A 17,805-nucleotide genomic window follows, 5' to 3' on the forward strand; every position below is an offset into this window, starting at 1 on the left:
GTTTTCCACTTCGAAAGCTCATGGGGTCATATTTAAATTCATGAAAATCCATAAAATTTTAGGACTTTTTCTGACTTTTGTTGATTTTTACCCCCAAGAACTTTTTTAACGGCAAAAGTGGCTATGAACAATTTGATGTCTACTAAATTTATTTATTTATTTATTTCACACATACAAATATCATTACAGGATGAACCCAATGCGATATTGTAGTGACAAATTAAATTAAAATTATAAAAACAAAGAACTTATACATACGAACTACGAACGTATACAATGTTAATTTTACCTATTTTGGATTTCTTTATTGTAACAAAGAGTACATAACGCTACCTTTGTGAATTCACTCATCGTACAGGAAAACAGGTCTATTTGAGTGGCTATGAGGTTGAGAGTGCGTACGGAGCGCGTCAGCGGCGCCTCTCGCAGCAGCTTGGTGCGCCCGTGCGGCACGGCTAGCAGCCCGGGCAGGCGGCGCTCCGCACAAGACCGCGGAACACAAATACCCAGTGCCCCCAATATATCTGCATTGTATATCTTCCCTCTCAGCAGCTTATATATATATGTTATGAGTGTTAGCTCCCTTCTGACTATCAGCTGATTGTATCCGACCATGCCTAAAATAAACAGTGTCGGATACATCAACGGGTAAAACGGGTACACGCCGTATTGCCTCATATACATATACCTAATAAACTTGTTTTGTATACGCTCTAACATAAAGATATACTTTGCTTCATGTGGAGCCCATATTTCCGCATTATATTCAAGTTGGCTTCTAACTAATGCATTATATAAAGAAGTTATAGCCTTCATATTTGTGAATCCATTAGCCATCCTTAATACAAAACCGAGATTCCTGAATGCTTTTTTACAAATATTAGAAATGTGATTTCGAAACGTTAGATCAGTGTTAAAGCTAACTCCGAGATCCCTTACTTCTGTGACTCTAGTCATTGAATCTCCATCTACTGTGTAATTATTTTGAATAGGATTACGCGCCCGAGAGAAAGAGATAGTGATACATTTTTTGCTATTAAACTGTAAGAGATTTTTCTTGCTCCATTGTACGACTCTATCGATATCAGCTTGCAATTCTTTACAGTCATCGTCATTATGTATCGTTAGAGATAACTTAAGGTCATCCGCAAACAATAAACACTTTGCGTTTTTTACTGCTCCAGGCAAGTCGTTTATCATTAGTAGAAATTCAAGAGGCCCTAAATTGCTACCCTGACTCACGCCCGATCTAGTAAAATAAGGTGCCGATCTGTGACCCTTATAATCTACGTACTGCTTCCTGTCCCTCATGTAGTCTGCAAAAAAATTTAATAAATGTGGGGTAAAACCGAAGCCCGCCAACTTCGACAGCAATACGTCATTATCGACTAGGTCAAAAGCTTTTTTAAAGTCAAAGTAAGCGGTATCGGTTTGACCGCCACCATCCACTATAGGTGTAATATGCGCTACGTGACTGAGTAGATTGCTGGCCGTACTCCGCATCGGACGAAACCCGTGTTGCGCATCCACGAGCTGCGCGCTTACCTGCTCATATACCTTTTTGTGAATAGCCGATTCAAATACCTTCGCCGGTGTCGAAAGAACCGCTACTGGTCTATAATCCTCTGACTTAGCTCCTGATCCACCCTTCGGTACCGGTATCACTCGAGTGGTTTTCCAGACTTCTGGGAATACTTCTAGCTTGAGACATAGGTTAAATATGTGTAACAGCGGCTCAGCCAGCACCATTCTACAGTCCTTAAATATGTACGGGGGAATACCATCCGGGCCTGCAGATTTTTTGGCTTCAGTTGTTGAAGCGCTCGCCTCACGTCATGTACGTCTAGCCTGTCCACGTGAACCCGCGCTGCGCTGTTCTCAGTACCCGCTGCCAGTACTGCGGCACTTACCTCCAACTTCGGCTTCTCCACCCTGTACACGGAGTGAAAAACCTAGCAAATTCACTACTTACTTGATCGTCGCACAAAGGTTCTCCATTAATTAAAAGTTTATTCGTACCTCTATTACTTTTTTTAGATTTCATATAACTCCAAAACGATTTAGGATCTGTTGCCATATGGTTCTGTACCCGGTCTCTATAACGTTCATGTGCTTGTTTCATCATATTTTTTAATCTAGCCCTACACTGAGTAAACGCTTCGTAATCTACAGTTAATTTACTAGATTTATATTTTTTATGCAAGTTAGCTTTAATTTTTATATTTCGAATTATTTCTCCCGTATACCACTCAGGATAAATACCATTTAATTGTCCCCTGTTTTGTCTTTTTTTTGGAACACACTCTTCTATTATAGAATTTAAATTATCATAAAATAAAATTAAACTCTCTTTTAAGTCTAAACTGTACAAATGTGTCCAGTCAATTGCAGTGAGTTTTGAATATAAGAGCTGGAAATTGGCTTTGTTGAAATTCCACTGTGTTCCTATATCGGGAGCAGGTTGACTGTCGCATGGGCGGGCGGCGCGGGCGTCCAGCCGCGCGCGCGGGCGCACGCGCACCGCCAGCGGCGGGTGGTGCGCGTCCACCGGCACGAGCGGCGCCGACGCCGCGCGCACTCGCACCTCCGACCCTTCCACTACTTTGTTCAATACTAAATCTAAACAACGACCGTTACAGTTATTTATTTCATTACTTTGAGTGAATCCACAAAGTGTCACAAAAAAATCGTAATACGCAGATATTCCATTTGAGCATGAATGTAAGTTAAAATCACCTATCACTATCACATCGCTATACTTACTACAATATTGTTCAATTATTCTAAACAATAACATGTATTCATTATCCTTACTGTTAGGTGGTATGTACACGACACATAAAAAAAACAGAAACTTTTTACGTAAATAAACCGTAGTGCCTACTAATTCGAACACATGTTTGTCAATGTCAACGTTATCGGGAACCGGTACTCGCCGCAGGTCGAACCGCTGTGTGGCCACGAGACACGCGCCGCCCTGCTTGCGCCCGTCCACTCGATCGCACCTTACAATATTGTAGCCAGGCGGTATTATTTCCGCGTCATAAATGGATTCGTTTAAGCCCGTTTCAGTGACAGCCATGATGTCAGCGTCTAAAGATTGCAGTCCCATAGAAAACTCCTCTAATTTTGTTCTCAGGCCTCTGACGTTTTGATAGTATATCTCAATAGTACACTTATTCTTGGGTTCGATATTTCTGGGGGCGGCGAAACCAAACCCATTCACAGAACTCAATGTTTACTGGCCAGTTTTGTTGTTGAGATAAAAGGTCGTATTTGCTTTCCGGAACTCCTATAATAAAGGACGCATAATCCCTTTCCGTTGCATGTTTTATTTTTTCTACTTTTACCGGTGTGTTATTTCCACAAATGCTTTTCACATAGTTTTCTAAACAGTTTTCTTCCGTATCCTTTTGCAATCGCCATACATGTAGATACTTCTTTTTTCCATACCTTTTATGTCATTTACGGTAGTACTTCCCCCTCGTTTCACTTCGCTATTAGGGTATCTGCTTTTTCTGTGCTTTACCTTTATCCATTCACTATCATTTTGTTTGCCCTGTGTATCCTTCTCCTGTTCGTTTCTCGGGTTAACTTGAGACACGCTTGAAATCTGGTCTTCCTTACTGATACGTAAAGTAGCGGGAGCGGATTTCGTGGCCCCACACTGTATATCTGTATTATTTTTCTGATGATTCTTATTTTTCTTGGCTGCATCCACAAATGATAATTTCGACGTAGATGAAGATGACATCTGTGTGTTTTCCTTTGCTTTGTTATCGCCGATCACTTCCGACGAGCATGCCGATGGTGATGATGAAGGGCAATTTATAGTAGGTAAATGCCTTTCCTCTTTATTTTGTGTAGAACTGCTCAGATTAAGCCCTCTTTTCAACAATTCATTATTTTCGAGAAGAACGTTCATTTGTTTTTCTAAAATATCAACTTTATTTGCTTTTTCTTGAACTACCTCCATTATTTTTCTCAACTTTTTTAATTCATTTTCTGTTGAAACGAATCGGTTTTGAAGCTCAGAATACTGTTTACACATTTCATCCATTCGCGATAATAATAATTCCATACAGGAATCCTTCCCTTTCCTTTCATAGTCAATCGCAGACTCATTATTGTCGGCAATTTGTCGCTTGCTACCGCGCTCCGTGTTTACATACCGACCGTCCGACGAAGGTGTAAATGTTTTGTTCATCATAAGATAAGCTCGAACTGGCGTATCCGCATTTCCTTGTTTGGGAATAGTACACACACATTCCGGACAAATCCAATTTTCCTTGTACTCCAGCGTAAGCACTTCAAATTGCTCTGTCGTCATCGACAGACATTTCAGATCATAAACTTTTTTGCATGTCTCTCTAGCACACTCCATATATGAAATGTCGTAGATAACGTCCTTACAGGCATCGCATTTGGTGCCCATTAGATAATCACAAATAATTGTAAACACACAACACTGATGTGACAAGTACGTATGACACGTCCGTTCGCTACCGCGCGCGCGCAATTTAATGTTATATACATGTATTTAATAGAGGTAGGTAGGTACAGTGGTTACACTACAGCGCGACTACACCGAACGACCACGGGCGCGCCATCTTAATCAAATTATCGTTATTATGAATATAATTTTGTCTTGGTAAACCATATATTTACTAAGATACGGCCATTCAAAGTTTTAAACAATTTCGACAAAAGGGAAAAGTATTTGGAGCTGTTCGGAGGTGTATAATCTTTTTTAATCCATATACTGAAGATGAATTCTTACGGAGTCCACAAGGCCTCATTTCTCAACCGAAGCTGGAACCACCAACTCCTCAGGTTCTGCTTAAAATAAACAATTTTCTGTACTTTCAAAGAAGGTTGTACCAGCAGTTGCGATTGCGAGAAAGTAGGTGTCAACAGCTCAGCTGTCTGCGCCTACTGCAGTGGACAATTATTCTGCGGTAATGTAACAACAGGTCCGGTGTGTGCCAATGTTGATAAACCACTCGTTGATGATCCACCATCAGATGACGATTTTGACCTTCCTGATCAGTTGACGGAGACATACTACCTCGGTAAGCTTTCTCGCCTAAAGAAGTGCTGTAGATTCGAAGGTCCATTCTAGTTCAATTATCGTTAACTATGCTTATTTCACTAACTAACCCTACTTCATATTGCAAACCTTTGAGAAGCCGAATCTTCGAAACTATTTGGCGTACCAAGACCAAATTAGTCTAATTTAATTACAAAATTTCGTCTACTTTAAATTGTGTATAGTAACTTTTGCCGTACCATGGGTCCTTTGTTGAAAAAAATCGCTAATGCTGAAAATTTTTATGGTTTTTCGTGTATTTAATAATGACCCCATTGGATTTCGAGGTTGAAAACTTAGATGCCGCATCACTATTGCATATACAACAATATGAAACACCAATTAGAACTACCTCATTTGATGCAAGGCTGAATGTACGATTTCAATGGATCATTTTGGTAAGGTGTCTACATAAAGTATGTAAGAAAAACTTAAAGAGGGCACATTTTTTTTCTGTATTAGTTTTAGATTTATAGTGTTATGTAAGAAATTACACCGATCTGAATGAAGAAATAAAATTCTACTGTTATAAGTATAATATTTTTAACTAAATAAGTACAAGTACATCACCAAATGTCCGGTTTTATTACGAAAATGCTGAAAGCCTTGTCAAATTTAAAATGTCTTTTTCGCATTCATGCAGCCACGTCCGACACGGATTCAGTTTGAGTAATAGCTTTGTTTCTATTTCAGCACTAGAGCAGGGTTCCCAAAAGCTGGAATATTTACATACTTTTCTGGACATTGAGCCATTTCGCAAGACCGCATTGCATTTTGGAAGTGAAACGTGACTTTTCCATCCATCAAAGAAGAGTCCTGTGCTTCATGTACCATAAGGACCTTTTTGTCCCAATTACTGGTAGAATTTCAAATGGAAACTTTTCTCAGTCATAATCTTCTTTTGGTCAGTCATAAAATCGGTTTAATACACTTAAATATTCTTAACTTATACGTCTTCAGAAAACTTGCGCCTAGTTGGGGAGAGAAGGGGCTCGTCGTCGGAGAACGCAGATTAACCAATCTACGGTTCGCTGATGACATAGTCGTTTTCTCCTCAACCGCTTCCGAGTTACAAGAAATGCTTGAAGAACTAAGCACTGCAAGACTCGAGATTGGACTGAAGATGAATATGTCAAAGACCAAGCTAATGACTAATAGTACACCACGTAGGATAGAGGTAAGTGGAGAACAGGTTGCATATGTCAATGAGTACATTTATTTGGGCCAATTGGTTTCCCTCCAGGCACGTCAAGAAAAAGAGATCGAAAGACGAATTGAAAACGCCTGGAGGAGCTATTGGTCCATGAAACATCTTATGAAAGGTAATCTTCCGATGACACTCAAACGGAAGCTCATGGACATATGCATACTCCCTATTCTGACCTACGGTGCACAGACTTGGTCTTTGACTAAAGCTCAGAAGTCCAAGCTCGGGGTTTGCAAACGAGCCATGGAGCGTAGCATACTAGGTGTCAAATTGGTGGATCGAGTCCGGAACACCACGCTACGCTCTAAAACTCAAATCGCCGATGTAGCTCGGAAGGCGGCCAAGTTAAAATGGGACTGGGCTGGTCACGTCTGCCGAATGCCTAATGAGTTGTGGGCCAAACTCACTACAGTGTGGGAGCCCGAAAACTCTGATCGGGGATCCGGCAGACCCCGCCGGCGATGGAGGGATGAACTGGACTCCTTCTTGGAGGAATGGTCAGACATAGCACTGGATAGAGATCAGTGGAAAAATTGGGGGGAGGCCTTTACCCAGCAGTGGGACACGACGGGCTCCAAATAATAATAATAATAAATATTCTTAAAATCTGTATAAGTATGGACTGAGAAACATTTAAATAATCTTGTCCCATTTTTTTTTAGATTTAGTAAGCGAGTATTTCATACAAGGGGTTGCACGATGTATTTTAATGACCTTTGTCTTGGTAGTTAACATTTTTTTCTAAAAATACAATACCTAATTACCTACCTAGAAAACCCAGAGTACCGACAATAGATAGATCCCTTGCTACTTGCCTAGTTTCATAGATATTTTGATAAAAACAAATAGCTGGAATTGTATTGCATGTCTTGGGCAGAAGGATAGAACAAGGGACAGAGTTTTTGACAGGATACCCTGATTTGGTAACCCTAAATAGGATTTAGATGAAACAAACGGGTTTTAAGCGTATATTCATTAGCGTTGTCACCGTTATTGTAGCTGTTACGTGTTGCATCTGTGGATTTAAGGACACTTGAAACAGAGTGAAAACTGGAAGGAAACTACACAGGACCTGAATTAGTGGTAAGTCAAGAGAAGTCTAGAGTAAATAGGCTATTACTGAACCAGTGAGCTACAACTTCGGCGTTGTCATCACTTCCATCATCCGGTGCGACTAAGGTCAATCACTGGTCAGTTTATATTAAAATTAAAATAAAAAAATGAGTCGCTGTACCAGAGAAGTAAGTAGGTAAGTACTAGGACATATTCCGCGACCGGACCGCGTATGGTGAATATGGTAATACTTAAGTCTGTGAAGAGGGGGTAAAGCTAGGAACAAAAGACTAACCCCCTTATTCATAAACGAACACTAAAGTTATCAAGCCGATAAGGTTCGTTTGTCCCTTTCCGACGTATTGGTGTGATAGAAAGGGACAAACAAATTTTATTGGCTTGATAACTTTAGTGTATTCGTTACCACGTTACCTACCCCCTTAATCATAAACATACTTTAAAGTTATCAAGCCGATAAAGTTCATTTGTCACTTTCCGACGTATTGGTGTGATAGAAAAGGACAAACGAAATTTATCGGCTTGATAACTTCAGAGTATGTTTATGAATAAGGGGGTAAGTAACGTGGTAAGGAATGGCGGTTTAAACAGTCGAAAATTTCATGTCCAATCTATGAATGTCTTAATCATTAGTGTCTGCTATTTTCAGTACGAAGCACGGTACGATCCATCGTAAGATTCGTAATTTACCCTTTACTTCCAAGTTGGCAAGCAAATAAAACGGCAGCGGGCAAACTTGCATGCAAACAGCGAAACTTGCGCTAATAAAGTACAAACACTGCGGCTTTGGCCCGAACCCGAGTTTGGGCGACTGTCGCGCCATTACGGTTATTTTAATTAATGTTTCACCTCAACAGCTAGTTTAAGTTTTTCTTTTAAATCGATATCTTATATTATATCCTCTATGACCTCTATTCACCGCCGCATGTGACAGAGCAAAGTGTGAAAATGTCATTAGGTAAGTCATATTTTTAAACCTTGGTGCACACTCAAAGTCCTACAGGCTCTATTATGTCGGCGTGGGACACCATGCTTAGCACATACACAGACATAGCACAGTGTTAAAGAATCAATCTTTCAGTGCGCCTTAAGGTGTTACTGCTGTTACACGGGAAACACAATTGCCAACAATTCACATATCTATTTACCATTACCGCGTTTGCTCCATAGTTGGTGCAAATCGAACAAATGCGGCGATGGTATGTGAATTGCTGGCGATTGTGAAATGTGATGCCTGTGTGCGAAGTATATCAGACAGGCAAGCATGGTCGCGCGATAAATGATAAAACATCAGGCCGTCCCTATCGCTCTTACAAATAGCCTAACGTTTTATCATTTATCGCGCGACTATGCTTGCCTGCCTGCTAATACATTACAGTACTACATAATCGCACAAAAGTTCGGCCATTTTGGATTTTGGACTAACGTCAGAAAGTAATTATCTATATAAATGTATTAAACAAACACCCAAAAGCAAACAAAAGTGATCCACTTCCAGCCGCGTTCAATTAGCTGCTAATACATTACAGTACTACATAATCGCACAAAAGTTCGGCCATTTTGGATTTTGGACTAACGTCACAAAGTAATTATCTATATAAACGTATTAAACAAACACCCAAAAGCAAACAAAAGTGATCCACTTCCAGCCGCGTTCAATTAGCGGAATGGGCATCGGAATCGCTCATAACGCTTGCAAAGTTAATTAAAATATCCCTAATTGCGCAGTGACACCGCCGGAGTATTATCTTGTTTCGCACGCACAATGTTCATTTTCAACAAAACAGAAATTTCTGCAAACGATGTTATCAAACAGAATGAATTTAAAAGAGAAAAAAAGTATCGGGTGAATTGAACCTGGTCCGTTCTTTGCTCACGCGCGCTCTTATTCTTCCTCGTTCCCTCAATGCTGAGGATCGCGACCACAAATAGCGTGTCTCAATTGAACGCGGTAATAAGCCATGCCGATTGCACGGTATAGGCTGCCGCCAGTCGACTTCTTCATACAGTCAGACCATTTCATCGCTCACAGGGTCTGGAATTCTGGATTGCAAAACAGACACACACACTTTCCCATTTCACACACACATTCCGATTTATAATTTCCCATTTAAAAGATACTAAGCAGTGTAATTATTATTTTTTATCATGCAGAAACGTCTGCGAGCGATATTACATATTTTTAAAAACGCAGTTGGGATCGGGGCAAGCTCCGGCAAAGCCAGAGGTCGCAGGTTCGAGTCCTGCCGGAGGTGTGTATTTTTCCATTTTTCCTTTAATTTAAAAACAGTGTTTTTTTCTCGTTTTTGGGGTTTTCATCCTGTAAAAAATTGCAGATTGAGTACCTACATAAAGTAAATAAACGTCCTTTATTTGGATTCATTGTCTGACGTCTGTCACCACATATTCGACGCTTGTACCGTTGAAAATAGAAACAACGCTATTACTCAAACTAAATCCGCGTCGAACGTGACTGAGCACGAGAAAAAATGGCCGCAACGCCGCCCAATCTGAATATGGAAATGGCTGCCAACCGAATTCGCAATGCGGGCAGATAAGGGTTTTATAGCGAAAATCGGAGACTAGCCAAACGTACAGACAGGTGACGAAAGACGAGAAAAAATGGGGCCAACACGGTAATGCAGGTGACATATAAGGGTTTATACACCGTGTTTCCGGTATCACTCAAAACCTCAGACACCCCAACTGATTTTTATTTTTTTAAACGTATCTAGAATGTTCATTTTTTAATCTGATGATTATTATTTGTTTAAATTGAATTTTAAATTTTCTGTGTAGCTCTACTCAGCTTTTAACTCTACACTCAATAAAATAATTGCTAGCTACCATCATAAGCCTTCAAACTGTTTAATTGTGTACGTTACTGCAACGACACAAGGTTTACCAATAGACAGCTATGGCAATGTAAAGCACTTTAACCTGTCTCACAGTAAACTTCAAATTGGACAGGTGACTCAGTAAGCAAATTAAAACCTAAAATTCAAAATGACAAGGTTGTAATTAGGTACGAGTTCAGTTTGTTATGACTTATGATAAACTTTAAATTTAAACTGACGCACAACGTCTATTTCGTAGCAGAAAAAAAAATCGTCCAAGTAACCAGCCAGTATTAATACCCTTAAATACTGAAAAAGGTATACAACCTCTAACAATATGATATGCACAATGTTGTATTACGAATTTGTAGAATGGGCACGTAAACAATAACTAATAATACAAATTAAAACAAAAAATATTACCCCCATCAAGATATACCTCAATCGATTCTACTCTCGATTCTGAACAAACAGTTTTCAGGTTTTTAGTGTTAAGTGAAACACGGTGTATAGCAAAATCGGTGGCTAACCAACAGTAAAGACTGCTGAACTGATCGAAACAGGAGAGAAACCGGAACCAACGCGAGACCAACCTAAATATCGAAATGGCTGCCAACCGAATTCGCAAAAGCGGGCAAAAATGTGTGTGGTATTATTTAAACGAGAGCCCTCGAGCCGATAGTACAGTGCTCATTATTTACTTGTCTCTCTAAAATATACGAGTAGGTAATAAAGACTGGCTAGCAGAGTATGAAAGAAAGGCTGCCTATAATGTGAAATTGCTTGTATAAGAGTCCGATGCATTTTACACTAAAAATTTGTGACAATGTGTATTCGAGTTATTTGTAGTGACATCTAGCATCAATCAAGCGTCAAATAGCATAATTTATCAGTACTGATACTTGTCAATAGATGTCGCGACGAACGAAAAGTCTAATGATCAACAATTTTTAGCTAGGTACAATAGTATTAATCAGTATTCTGTTTTCAATTCCTTTTGATTGTAATATAAGTTGTAAACTGTTTTAAATTAAATTCAATTCAATGATTTATTCATAAAATTTACATTTGACATTATTTTTACGCAATTTGACGCGCGATTGACGCCTGTTTGACGCTAGATGTCACTACAGATAACTCGAATTTACTGATGTATGGAGTTACAACTCTTTCCTTACTTATTCCTCTATGGTGAAAAGCAGTCTCTATTTATAAAACTGCTGTATGAACTCAAACTTACTTCGTCATTATACCCAAAGTGGCGGTGGTGATACTGGTGACACAGTATAATAAAGAATACTATCGTACAGTATGGCGACTCCCGCTCCCCGCTGAAAGTGCCGCCCACCCCCTCTCGGTTACCTCACAGTTACCGCCTGTCAAAAACACGAACAGTCGACCTGTCATATTTCACTCATACAAGCATAGAACGCGTTCACCTACACAGCTAAGACTGTGTGCTAGGAATGCGCCTCTTTCAATATATTTGATCGCCAGTGTCCGAGCTGTGCTGGTGATTACACCAAATATGAGTGACAACAGTCTCTATTTATAACTGGTCTCTCCAAAATGTAGGTAACGGGCAGCAGAGTATGAAGGAAACACTGCCGATAAGTGGAACAGCTTCGATAAGAGTCCGGTGCAGCTTTCGTCCGACAAATGACCCGAAAACAGTACAAGAATAATAAAACAGCTGCCAAGTGAATTTGGAGTACGTAGATTAAGAAGGGTTAAATATTATATATACCAAATGAAATATTTATGGCTTTTTTTTATGAAAAATTGATTTCCTAAATGTATAACAAAGTCCCTCCACTGCCGGGGCGGGCCACTAGGAGACCATATAGCGGAATTATTAAGAGCATCGCCGATAGACACAATATTAAGTTTAGAAGTAGATCAATAATTTTCTATTTACGTACCAAATAGGTAATGCCCTAATACATTCCACATTACAGTACATTACATACTCTCGTTTGCACAGAAAAAAAATGTGTTTTGATATCTTTTAAATAATTTGCCACGAAAAAACGCTAGGTATTATTTTTATGTTTCAAAAGTATACTTCTAATTTCTAGTTTTCCAAATTGCCAGACTTTTACTTAAGTATTTATTATTTGAACGGTTAGATAACGTCTCAGTGATCTGAATAATATATTATTTTTTATTCAAATGTATTACTACTTGGCATGATATACAAAACGAGCTCAATTTTAAGTATCTTGGAGTAGTTTTGGACGAAAACTTAAATTTCAAAAAGCAGGTATGTCTCACAGCAGCACGAGTTCGCAAATTAATTTATACAATGAAACTACTCCGAGACGCTACCAGTGGACACCTCTTAAAAACAGTATATTTTGCCTTGTGCCAATCTGTCATAAACTACTGTTTTCTTGTATGGGGAGGCATCGCAAAGACAACTCTTTTGATACTTGAAAGGGCCCTAGGGCGTACTATGCTTGTATGAGTGAAATATGACAGGTCGACTGTTCGTGTTTTTGACAGGTGGTAACTGTGAGGTAACCGAGAGGGGTGGGCGGCACTTTCAGCGGGGAGCGGAAGTGGCAATACTGTACGATAATACTCTTTATTATACTGTGCTGATGCCCCATTCCTGATACCTTTAAATTTTTGATCGCCGAAGACGTCAACCGACGCACGCGGCTAGAGCACAATATCAACTTTCATGAATTCTTGAAGTATAAATCTGTGGGCCTAGTGAAAAAGGGTATAACTCAAATTGACTCGGTGAAAAAGGGCACAAGTCCCACCTCGGACTTGTGACCTTTTTCACTGAGTCAATTTGAGTTATACCCTTTTTCACTAGGCCCACAGAAATTAAGTAAGGCGATAATTGTAGCACTTCTGGCGTTCAAAGGTTTTTTTTAAACCTTGTCCATAAGTACGAACTAGGATATAGAATCATAGATTAGAGCTGGTATTCGCAGACTTTCTCTGGTTTATTTCTGCCTAAGTTTCAAGTGAAAGATTTGGTGGGCATTTTACCAGCTCATCTTTGTGCTCTTTTTGGCTACAACGACACTGCAATTCGAAACCAAGTTTTCGTATGAAACCCTTCCATTATTGGCGCGAGGGCCTCGTCAGTTACAGGGTTGTTATGTTATATATATGTATTTTTCTCTTCCTGTATTTATAGGCCATACCCGTAACTACCATTTTTATTGTGCTACCATTTTTACTGCAGATTAAACTCTAAGGGCCAGTCGCATCAACCACTTTTGACAGACACATCATCGTCACTCAGCAGACGTCTACGAACGCTTTAACGGTGACAGACGGTTTGATGCAACCGGCCCTAAGGGATACTCGGTAGGCGATAAGAATATCACCGCAGTTTTTAGGACAAAAAGGAACGAAAGGAACCGAGTGCCGTAGTGATCTATTTGGGTATAAATTATTCATTTGCGGTATGTACGTGAGCCGCCGTGGGCTGAAGAAAGAATTTTAATGTCACAAATGTGACCTACTTCTAGCAAATCAGCCTATTTTTAGGGGGAATACAGATCTGGATCCCGTTAACCTGAATACGTAATAAACCTTAGCTTAAACATACAACCTCTAAGGGTAGGATCTATCATGAATGAATCGTCATTTTATTTCGGCTGAAGTTTCTTTTTTTTCTATTTATTGGGGTAAACAAACAGCCACTACAAAATGTACTTAGTAAGTCCTTAATTAATACAACGTTTACAATATGTGTGGCCCACACCGCGTACCGCTAATCATTGTAAAGTAATTTACATTCAGAGCAAAACCTACAGATCGGTTCACTCACGAAAACGCATATAATCTATTAAGGATTAGATTTTAGTAAGCATGTGTTTTTGTGAATGACACAATCAATATTCACCTAGTCTTAAGGACTTTTAGTGCCTTTTTTAACAATTAGGAGGTTGAAAGTAAACGAAGTTGTGATATTGAGGGATAGGTTTCTAGCCTATCGCTCACACACAAAACAATTGAACCCATACCCCATCATAGTCGACTACTACGACCCTTGGGAGAAAAGGGGGTGGTGAAATTCTCCCATCACCACACACACTAGCATGGTGCTAAATGCATGCTAATGTTTAAAAAATATATAGTACTTACTATATATTTTTTTGACTTGGTGCCACCGTCGCGCTTTTATCATCGCACCTCCCGCCAAAGAAAAGTTCAAAATTCAAAATATTTATTCAGCAAATAGGCCACAGGGGCACTTTTACACGTCACATACATTTTAACATAATTTTTATATTTGAATTCATCCTCACTTTCTCGACACGTGGCAAACTTAGAACAAACGGGCCTCTCGCTCGTTTTTGCTCAGAACGTGCAAGTTGTGGAATGAGCTACCTTTTAAGGTGTTTGCTGTGCGCTATGATACGGGGTTCTTCAAGAAGCAGGTATTTAGGGGTCTCAACGGTCGGCAACGCGTAAGTGGCTCTCCTGATGTTGCTTATGTCCATGGTAAGCGATGACTGTTTCCCATCTGCTCGGTTGCTGACTATGTATAATTGTATATACAAAATATTGCGTAGAGTCCCTCCGCGCGAAAGAAGTGAAACTTCGTAAGATAAGCATAAAAACATTCTGTCAAGTGACTATCACGTTTTTGCGTTTAGTTACTGCCATCTTTTTAGTCTTTTAAATATTAAAAATATTTACATTGCTATTTGCTCAAATTATTGAACATACATAAACTCACGAAATACAAGTTCAAGAGTTTCACTTAAAAAAAAGGCATATTTTTGGCATCAGGCTAGCATTTTTTTTTAAATTCCAGTTTGTAACACAGAAAATAAAGGTTTAACGCTGTCAGTTGGAAGGTGTATTGGAAGATTCACTTCAATAAAAAAAAATGTAATGACTTACCGTGAACAGTCAGCTCCGAGTCCCGATTCAGCTCATACAACCGCAGCGCTTCGTCCAACTCGAGTTGCGTGGAGATGGTGCACGGATCGCCTTCTTCGTCAACCCATTTCATGGTGAACACCTGGTGGACAAAAATAATTATATAATATCACAAATAAGTTTTTTGCAAATCTGCCACTTTTGGCACAAGCTTTTATCGCCGACTGTACCTTTCAACAGGCATCTATTAATGCTCTCCGAGACGTTTCTAAAAACCCCTTACTCAATGGGGATACGACGTTTCATGGCAGGGTTCCTATGACCACCTTTCTGCTCCATCATCATATCGTAACATTGCATTGTCACGTGATTTACATATGTGTGTAAAATTTCAGCTCAATCGGAAACCGGGAAGTGGGTCCAATTTAGCTTCTACGTTTTGCCGCACACTAAAATACTAACAAGGCAAGTTGAATAAAAGCTTGTAAAAACAGGAACCGCTGGCAATAGCTGGCAATTTATACCTAAACTTAATTATTAAGTCCCGTTTACAATATTAAGAATGTGTAAAAATCGTGAAAGTTCAAATCAATTTATACCTACTTTTTAACCCCTGACGCAAAAACGACGGGGTGTTATAAGTTTGACGTGTCTGTTTGTCTGTCTGTCTGTCTGTAGGTATGTGTGTCTGTCTGTGGCATCGTAGCTCCCGAAGGGATGAACCGATTTAAATATAGTTTTTTTTTGTTTGAAAACTGAGTTTGAGTTGTTTTTAGCCATGTTTCATGAAAATCTGTCCACTATGTCGGGGGTTTTTTCAAAATTTTAATTTTGTAGTCAGGTTATCAAACAAGTACTTAACTTATACAATGTCACACCTACTTAAAACAATAATAGGTGTAAATATGTCTAAAAACGCAACATAATATTACTGTGTAGTTTCGCGGTCCGCGGCAGGCCTCCAGCAATGTGCTAGAGGCGCCCCTAGGCAGTTCTTTTTTTTTAAATATAATAGGATTTTTTTACACAGATTGACTGAGGCCCACGGTAAGCTCAAGAAGGCTTGTGTTGTGGGTACTCAGACAACGATATATATAATTAAATACTTATATACGTAGAAAACATCAATGACTCAGGAACAAATATCTGTGCTTATCACACAAATAAATGCCCTTACCGGGATTCGAACCCGGGACCGCGGCACAGCAGGCAGGGTCACTACCGACTGCGCCAGACCGGTCGTCAAATATTTATTGCTTATTATATTTGGTTGTTTATTTTGGTAGTCTATTATTTTTGTATTACATTTAGGATCCTCTTTAAGTAATGACTAAAGTAACTAAAACTATATACCTAAAGTGTGTACTTAATGCAAAAACATTAATCGAAGGCTATAAAACAGGCACAATAAGCTCCCCTGCTTTACAAAGGCTCAAAGCCTTTTCGTGAAACTTCGGAATTTACAAATTCGTATTTTTCGTAATCTCCTCAATAATTAATGCGCGAATTTTCGCAACACAATTTTACAATGTTTTCGACAACACGAAACGGAGTTCTCAATACCTGCGCAGAGGTCATGGTAAATGTGTTGAGGTCAGTTATTTAACTTCATTAAAACGTTATAGCCTGAATTTAAAAAAAAAGTAAAACCTGAGTGTTACACATCCATATTAAATACTATATTATAAATGGGAAAGTGTGTGTGTCTGTTTGTTTGTCCGTCTTTCACGGCAAAACGGAGCAACAGATTGACGTAATTTTTTAGGAGGAGATAGTTGAAGGGATGGAGAGTGACATAGGCTACTTTTTGTCTCTTTCTAACGCGAGCGAAGCCGCGGGCAAAAGCTTGTTGATTATAAGGCCGGCAACAGACAGTCTTAAAATAATTCATAATCTGAAAAAATCACAATCTTACAAAAATCAGATCAAGTACACGGAGTTCCATACAATTTCGCAACTGTCCACACACACTCTTGTTTTTTAAGTTAAGATTATGAATTTTCAGATTGATCTGACAGATTGCATACAAGTCTTTTTTCAAGATTATGAATTTTAAGACTGTCTGTTGCCGGCCTAAAAACGAATTGATATGCGAGAATTACGATAATTGACTAACTTCAATTAGATAAACTTAGAAGACTGGATATCTCCGAATTTCTCTATTAGAATCTACTTTTTGCGCCTAAAGCGCTAAATGACAAATTATTATTAACAAGGTGTGTGAATAATAATTTTGTCATTTGGCGCTTGTCTTGTTGTTGTCAGTTAATATAGAAATTAAGAAGTGTTCCGATATATTGGGCACTTTGGCTGTCACGATTTTGCGATGCTGACGATGCCAGAGAAAACATTGACATATTGTTTAATCAAAGAATAGGCTAGTTTCCTATACTTAAAATAAAATATTTTATGCAGTGCACGAAATAAAGCACCACATAATTAGAAGAAAAACATGGACAGTAGTTATGTTTAAACATAATTTCTATTTAATAAGTCAAAGAGAAAGATATAAAGTAAATGAATTGACCGTGACGTCACTCCTCAGTATTTCATAGTAATTCCATATTACCAAATCGTTTTGACAGTTCTTAAAAAGAAGCTGATTTGACTAGTAGGAAACTAGCCTATTATTTATGTCTCATAATGAGTCACAATACTGCCAAAGATGTGTATACGGTGGTTCAGTTCAGATGCTCCATCACTATGATTTACTCGCCGCCATAATGCCCTCCAGGGCCGTTGTA

General features: G+C 39.1%; 1 protein-coding gene across 1 annotated transcript in view; it reads right to left on the reverse strand.

The window, feature by feature from the left end:
* Positions 1-17,805, reverse strand: part of LOC125230890 (atypical protein kinase C) — a 408,150-nt gene that overhangs the window by 386,619 nt on the left and 3,726 nt on the right. Inside the window, exon 3 of the mRNA XM_048136154.1 lies at positions 15,083-15,203. Within this exon, the coding sequence (XP_047992111.1) occupies positions 15,083-15,203 (121 nt within the window). The remainder of the gene's footprint in view (positions 1-15,082; positions 15,204-17,805) is intronic.

Source organism: Leguminivora glycinivorella, chromosome 11, assembly GCF_023078275.1.
Source record: "Leguminivora glycinivorella isolate SPB_JAAS2020 chromosome 11, LegGlyc_1.1, whole genome shotgun sequence".
NCBI lineage: Eukaryota > Metazoa > Arthropoda > Insecta > Lepidoptera > Tortricidae > Leguminivora > Leguminivora glycinivorella.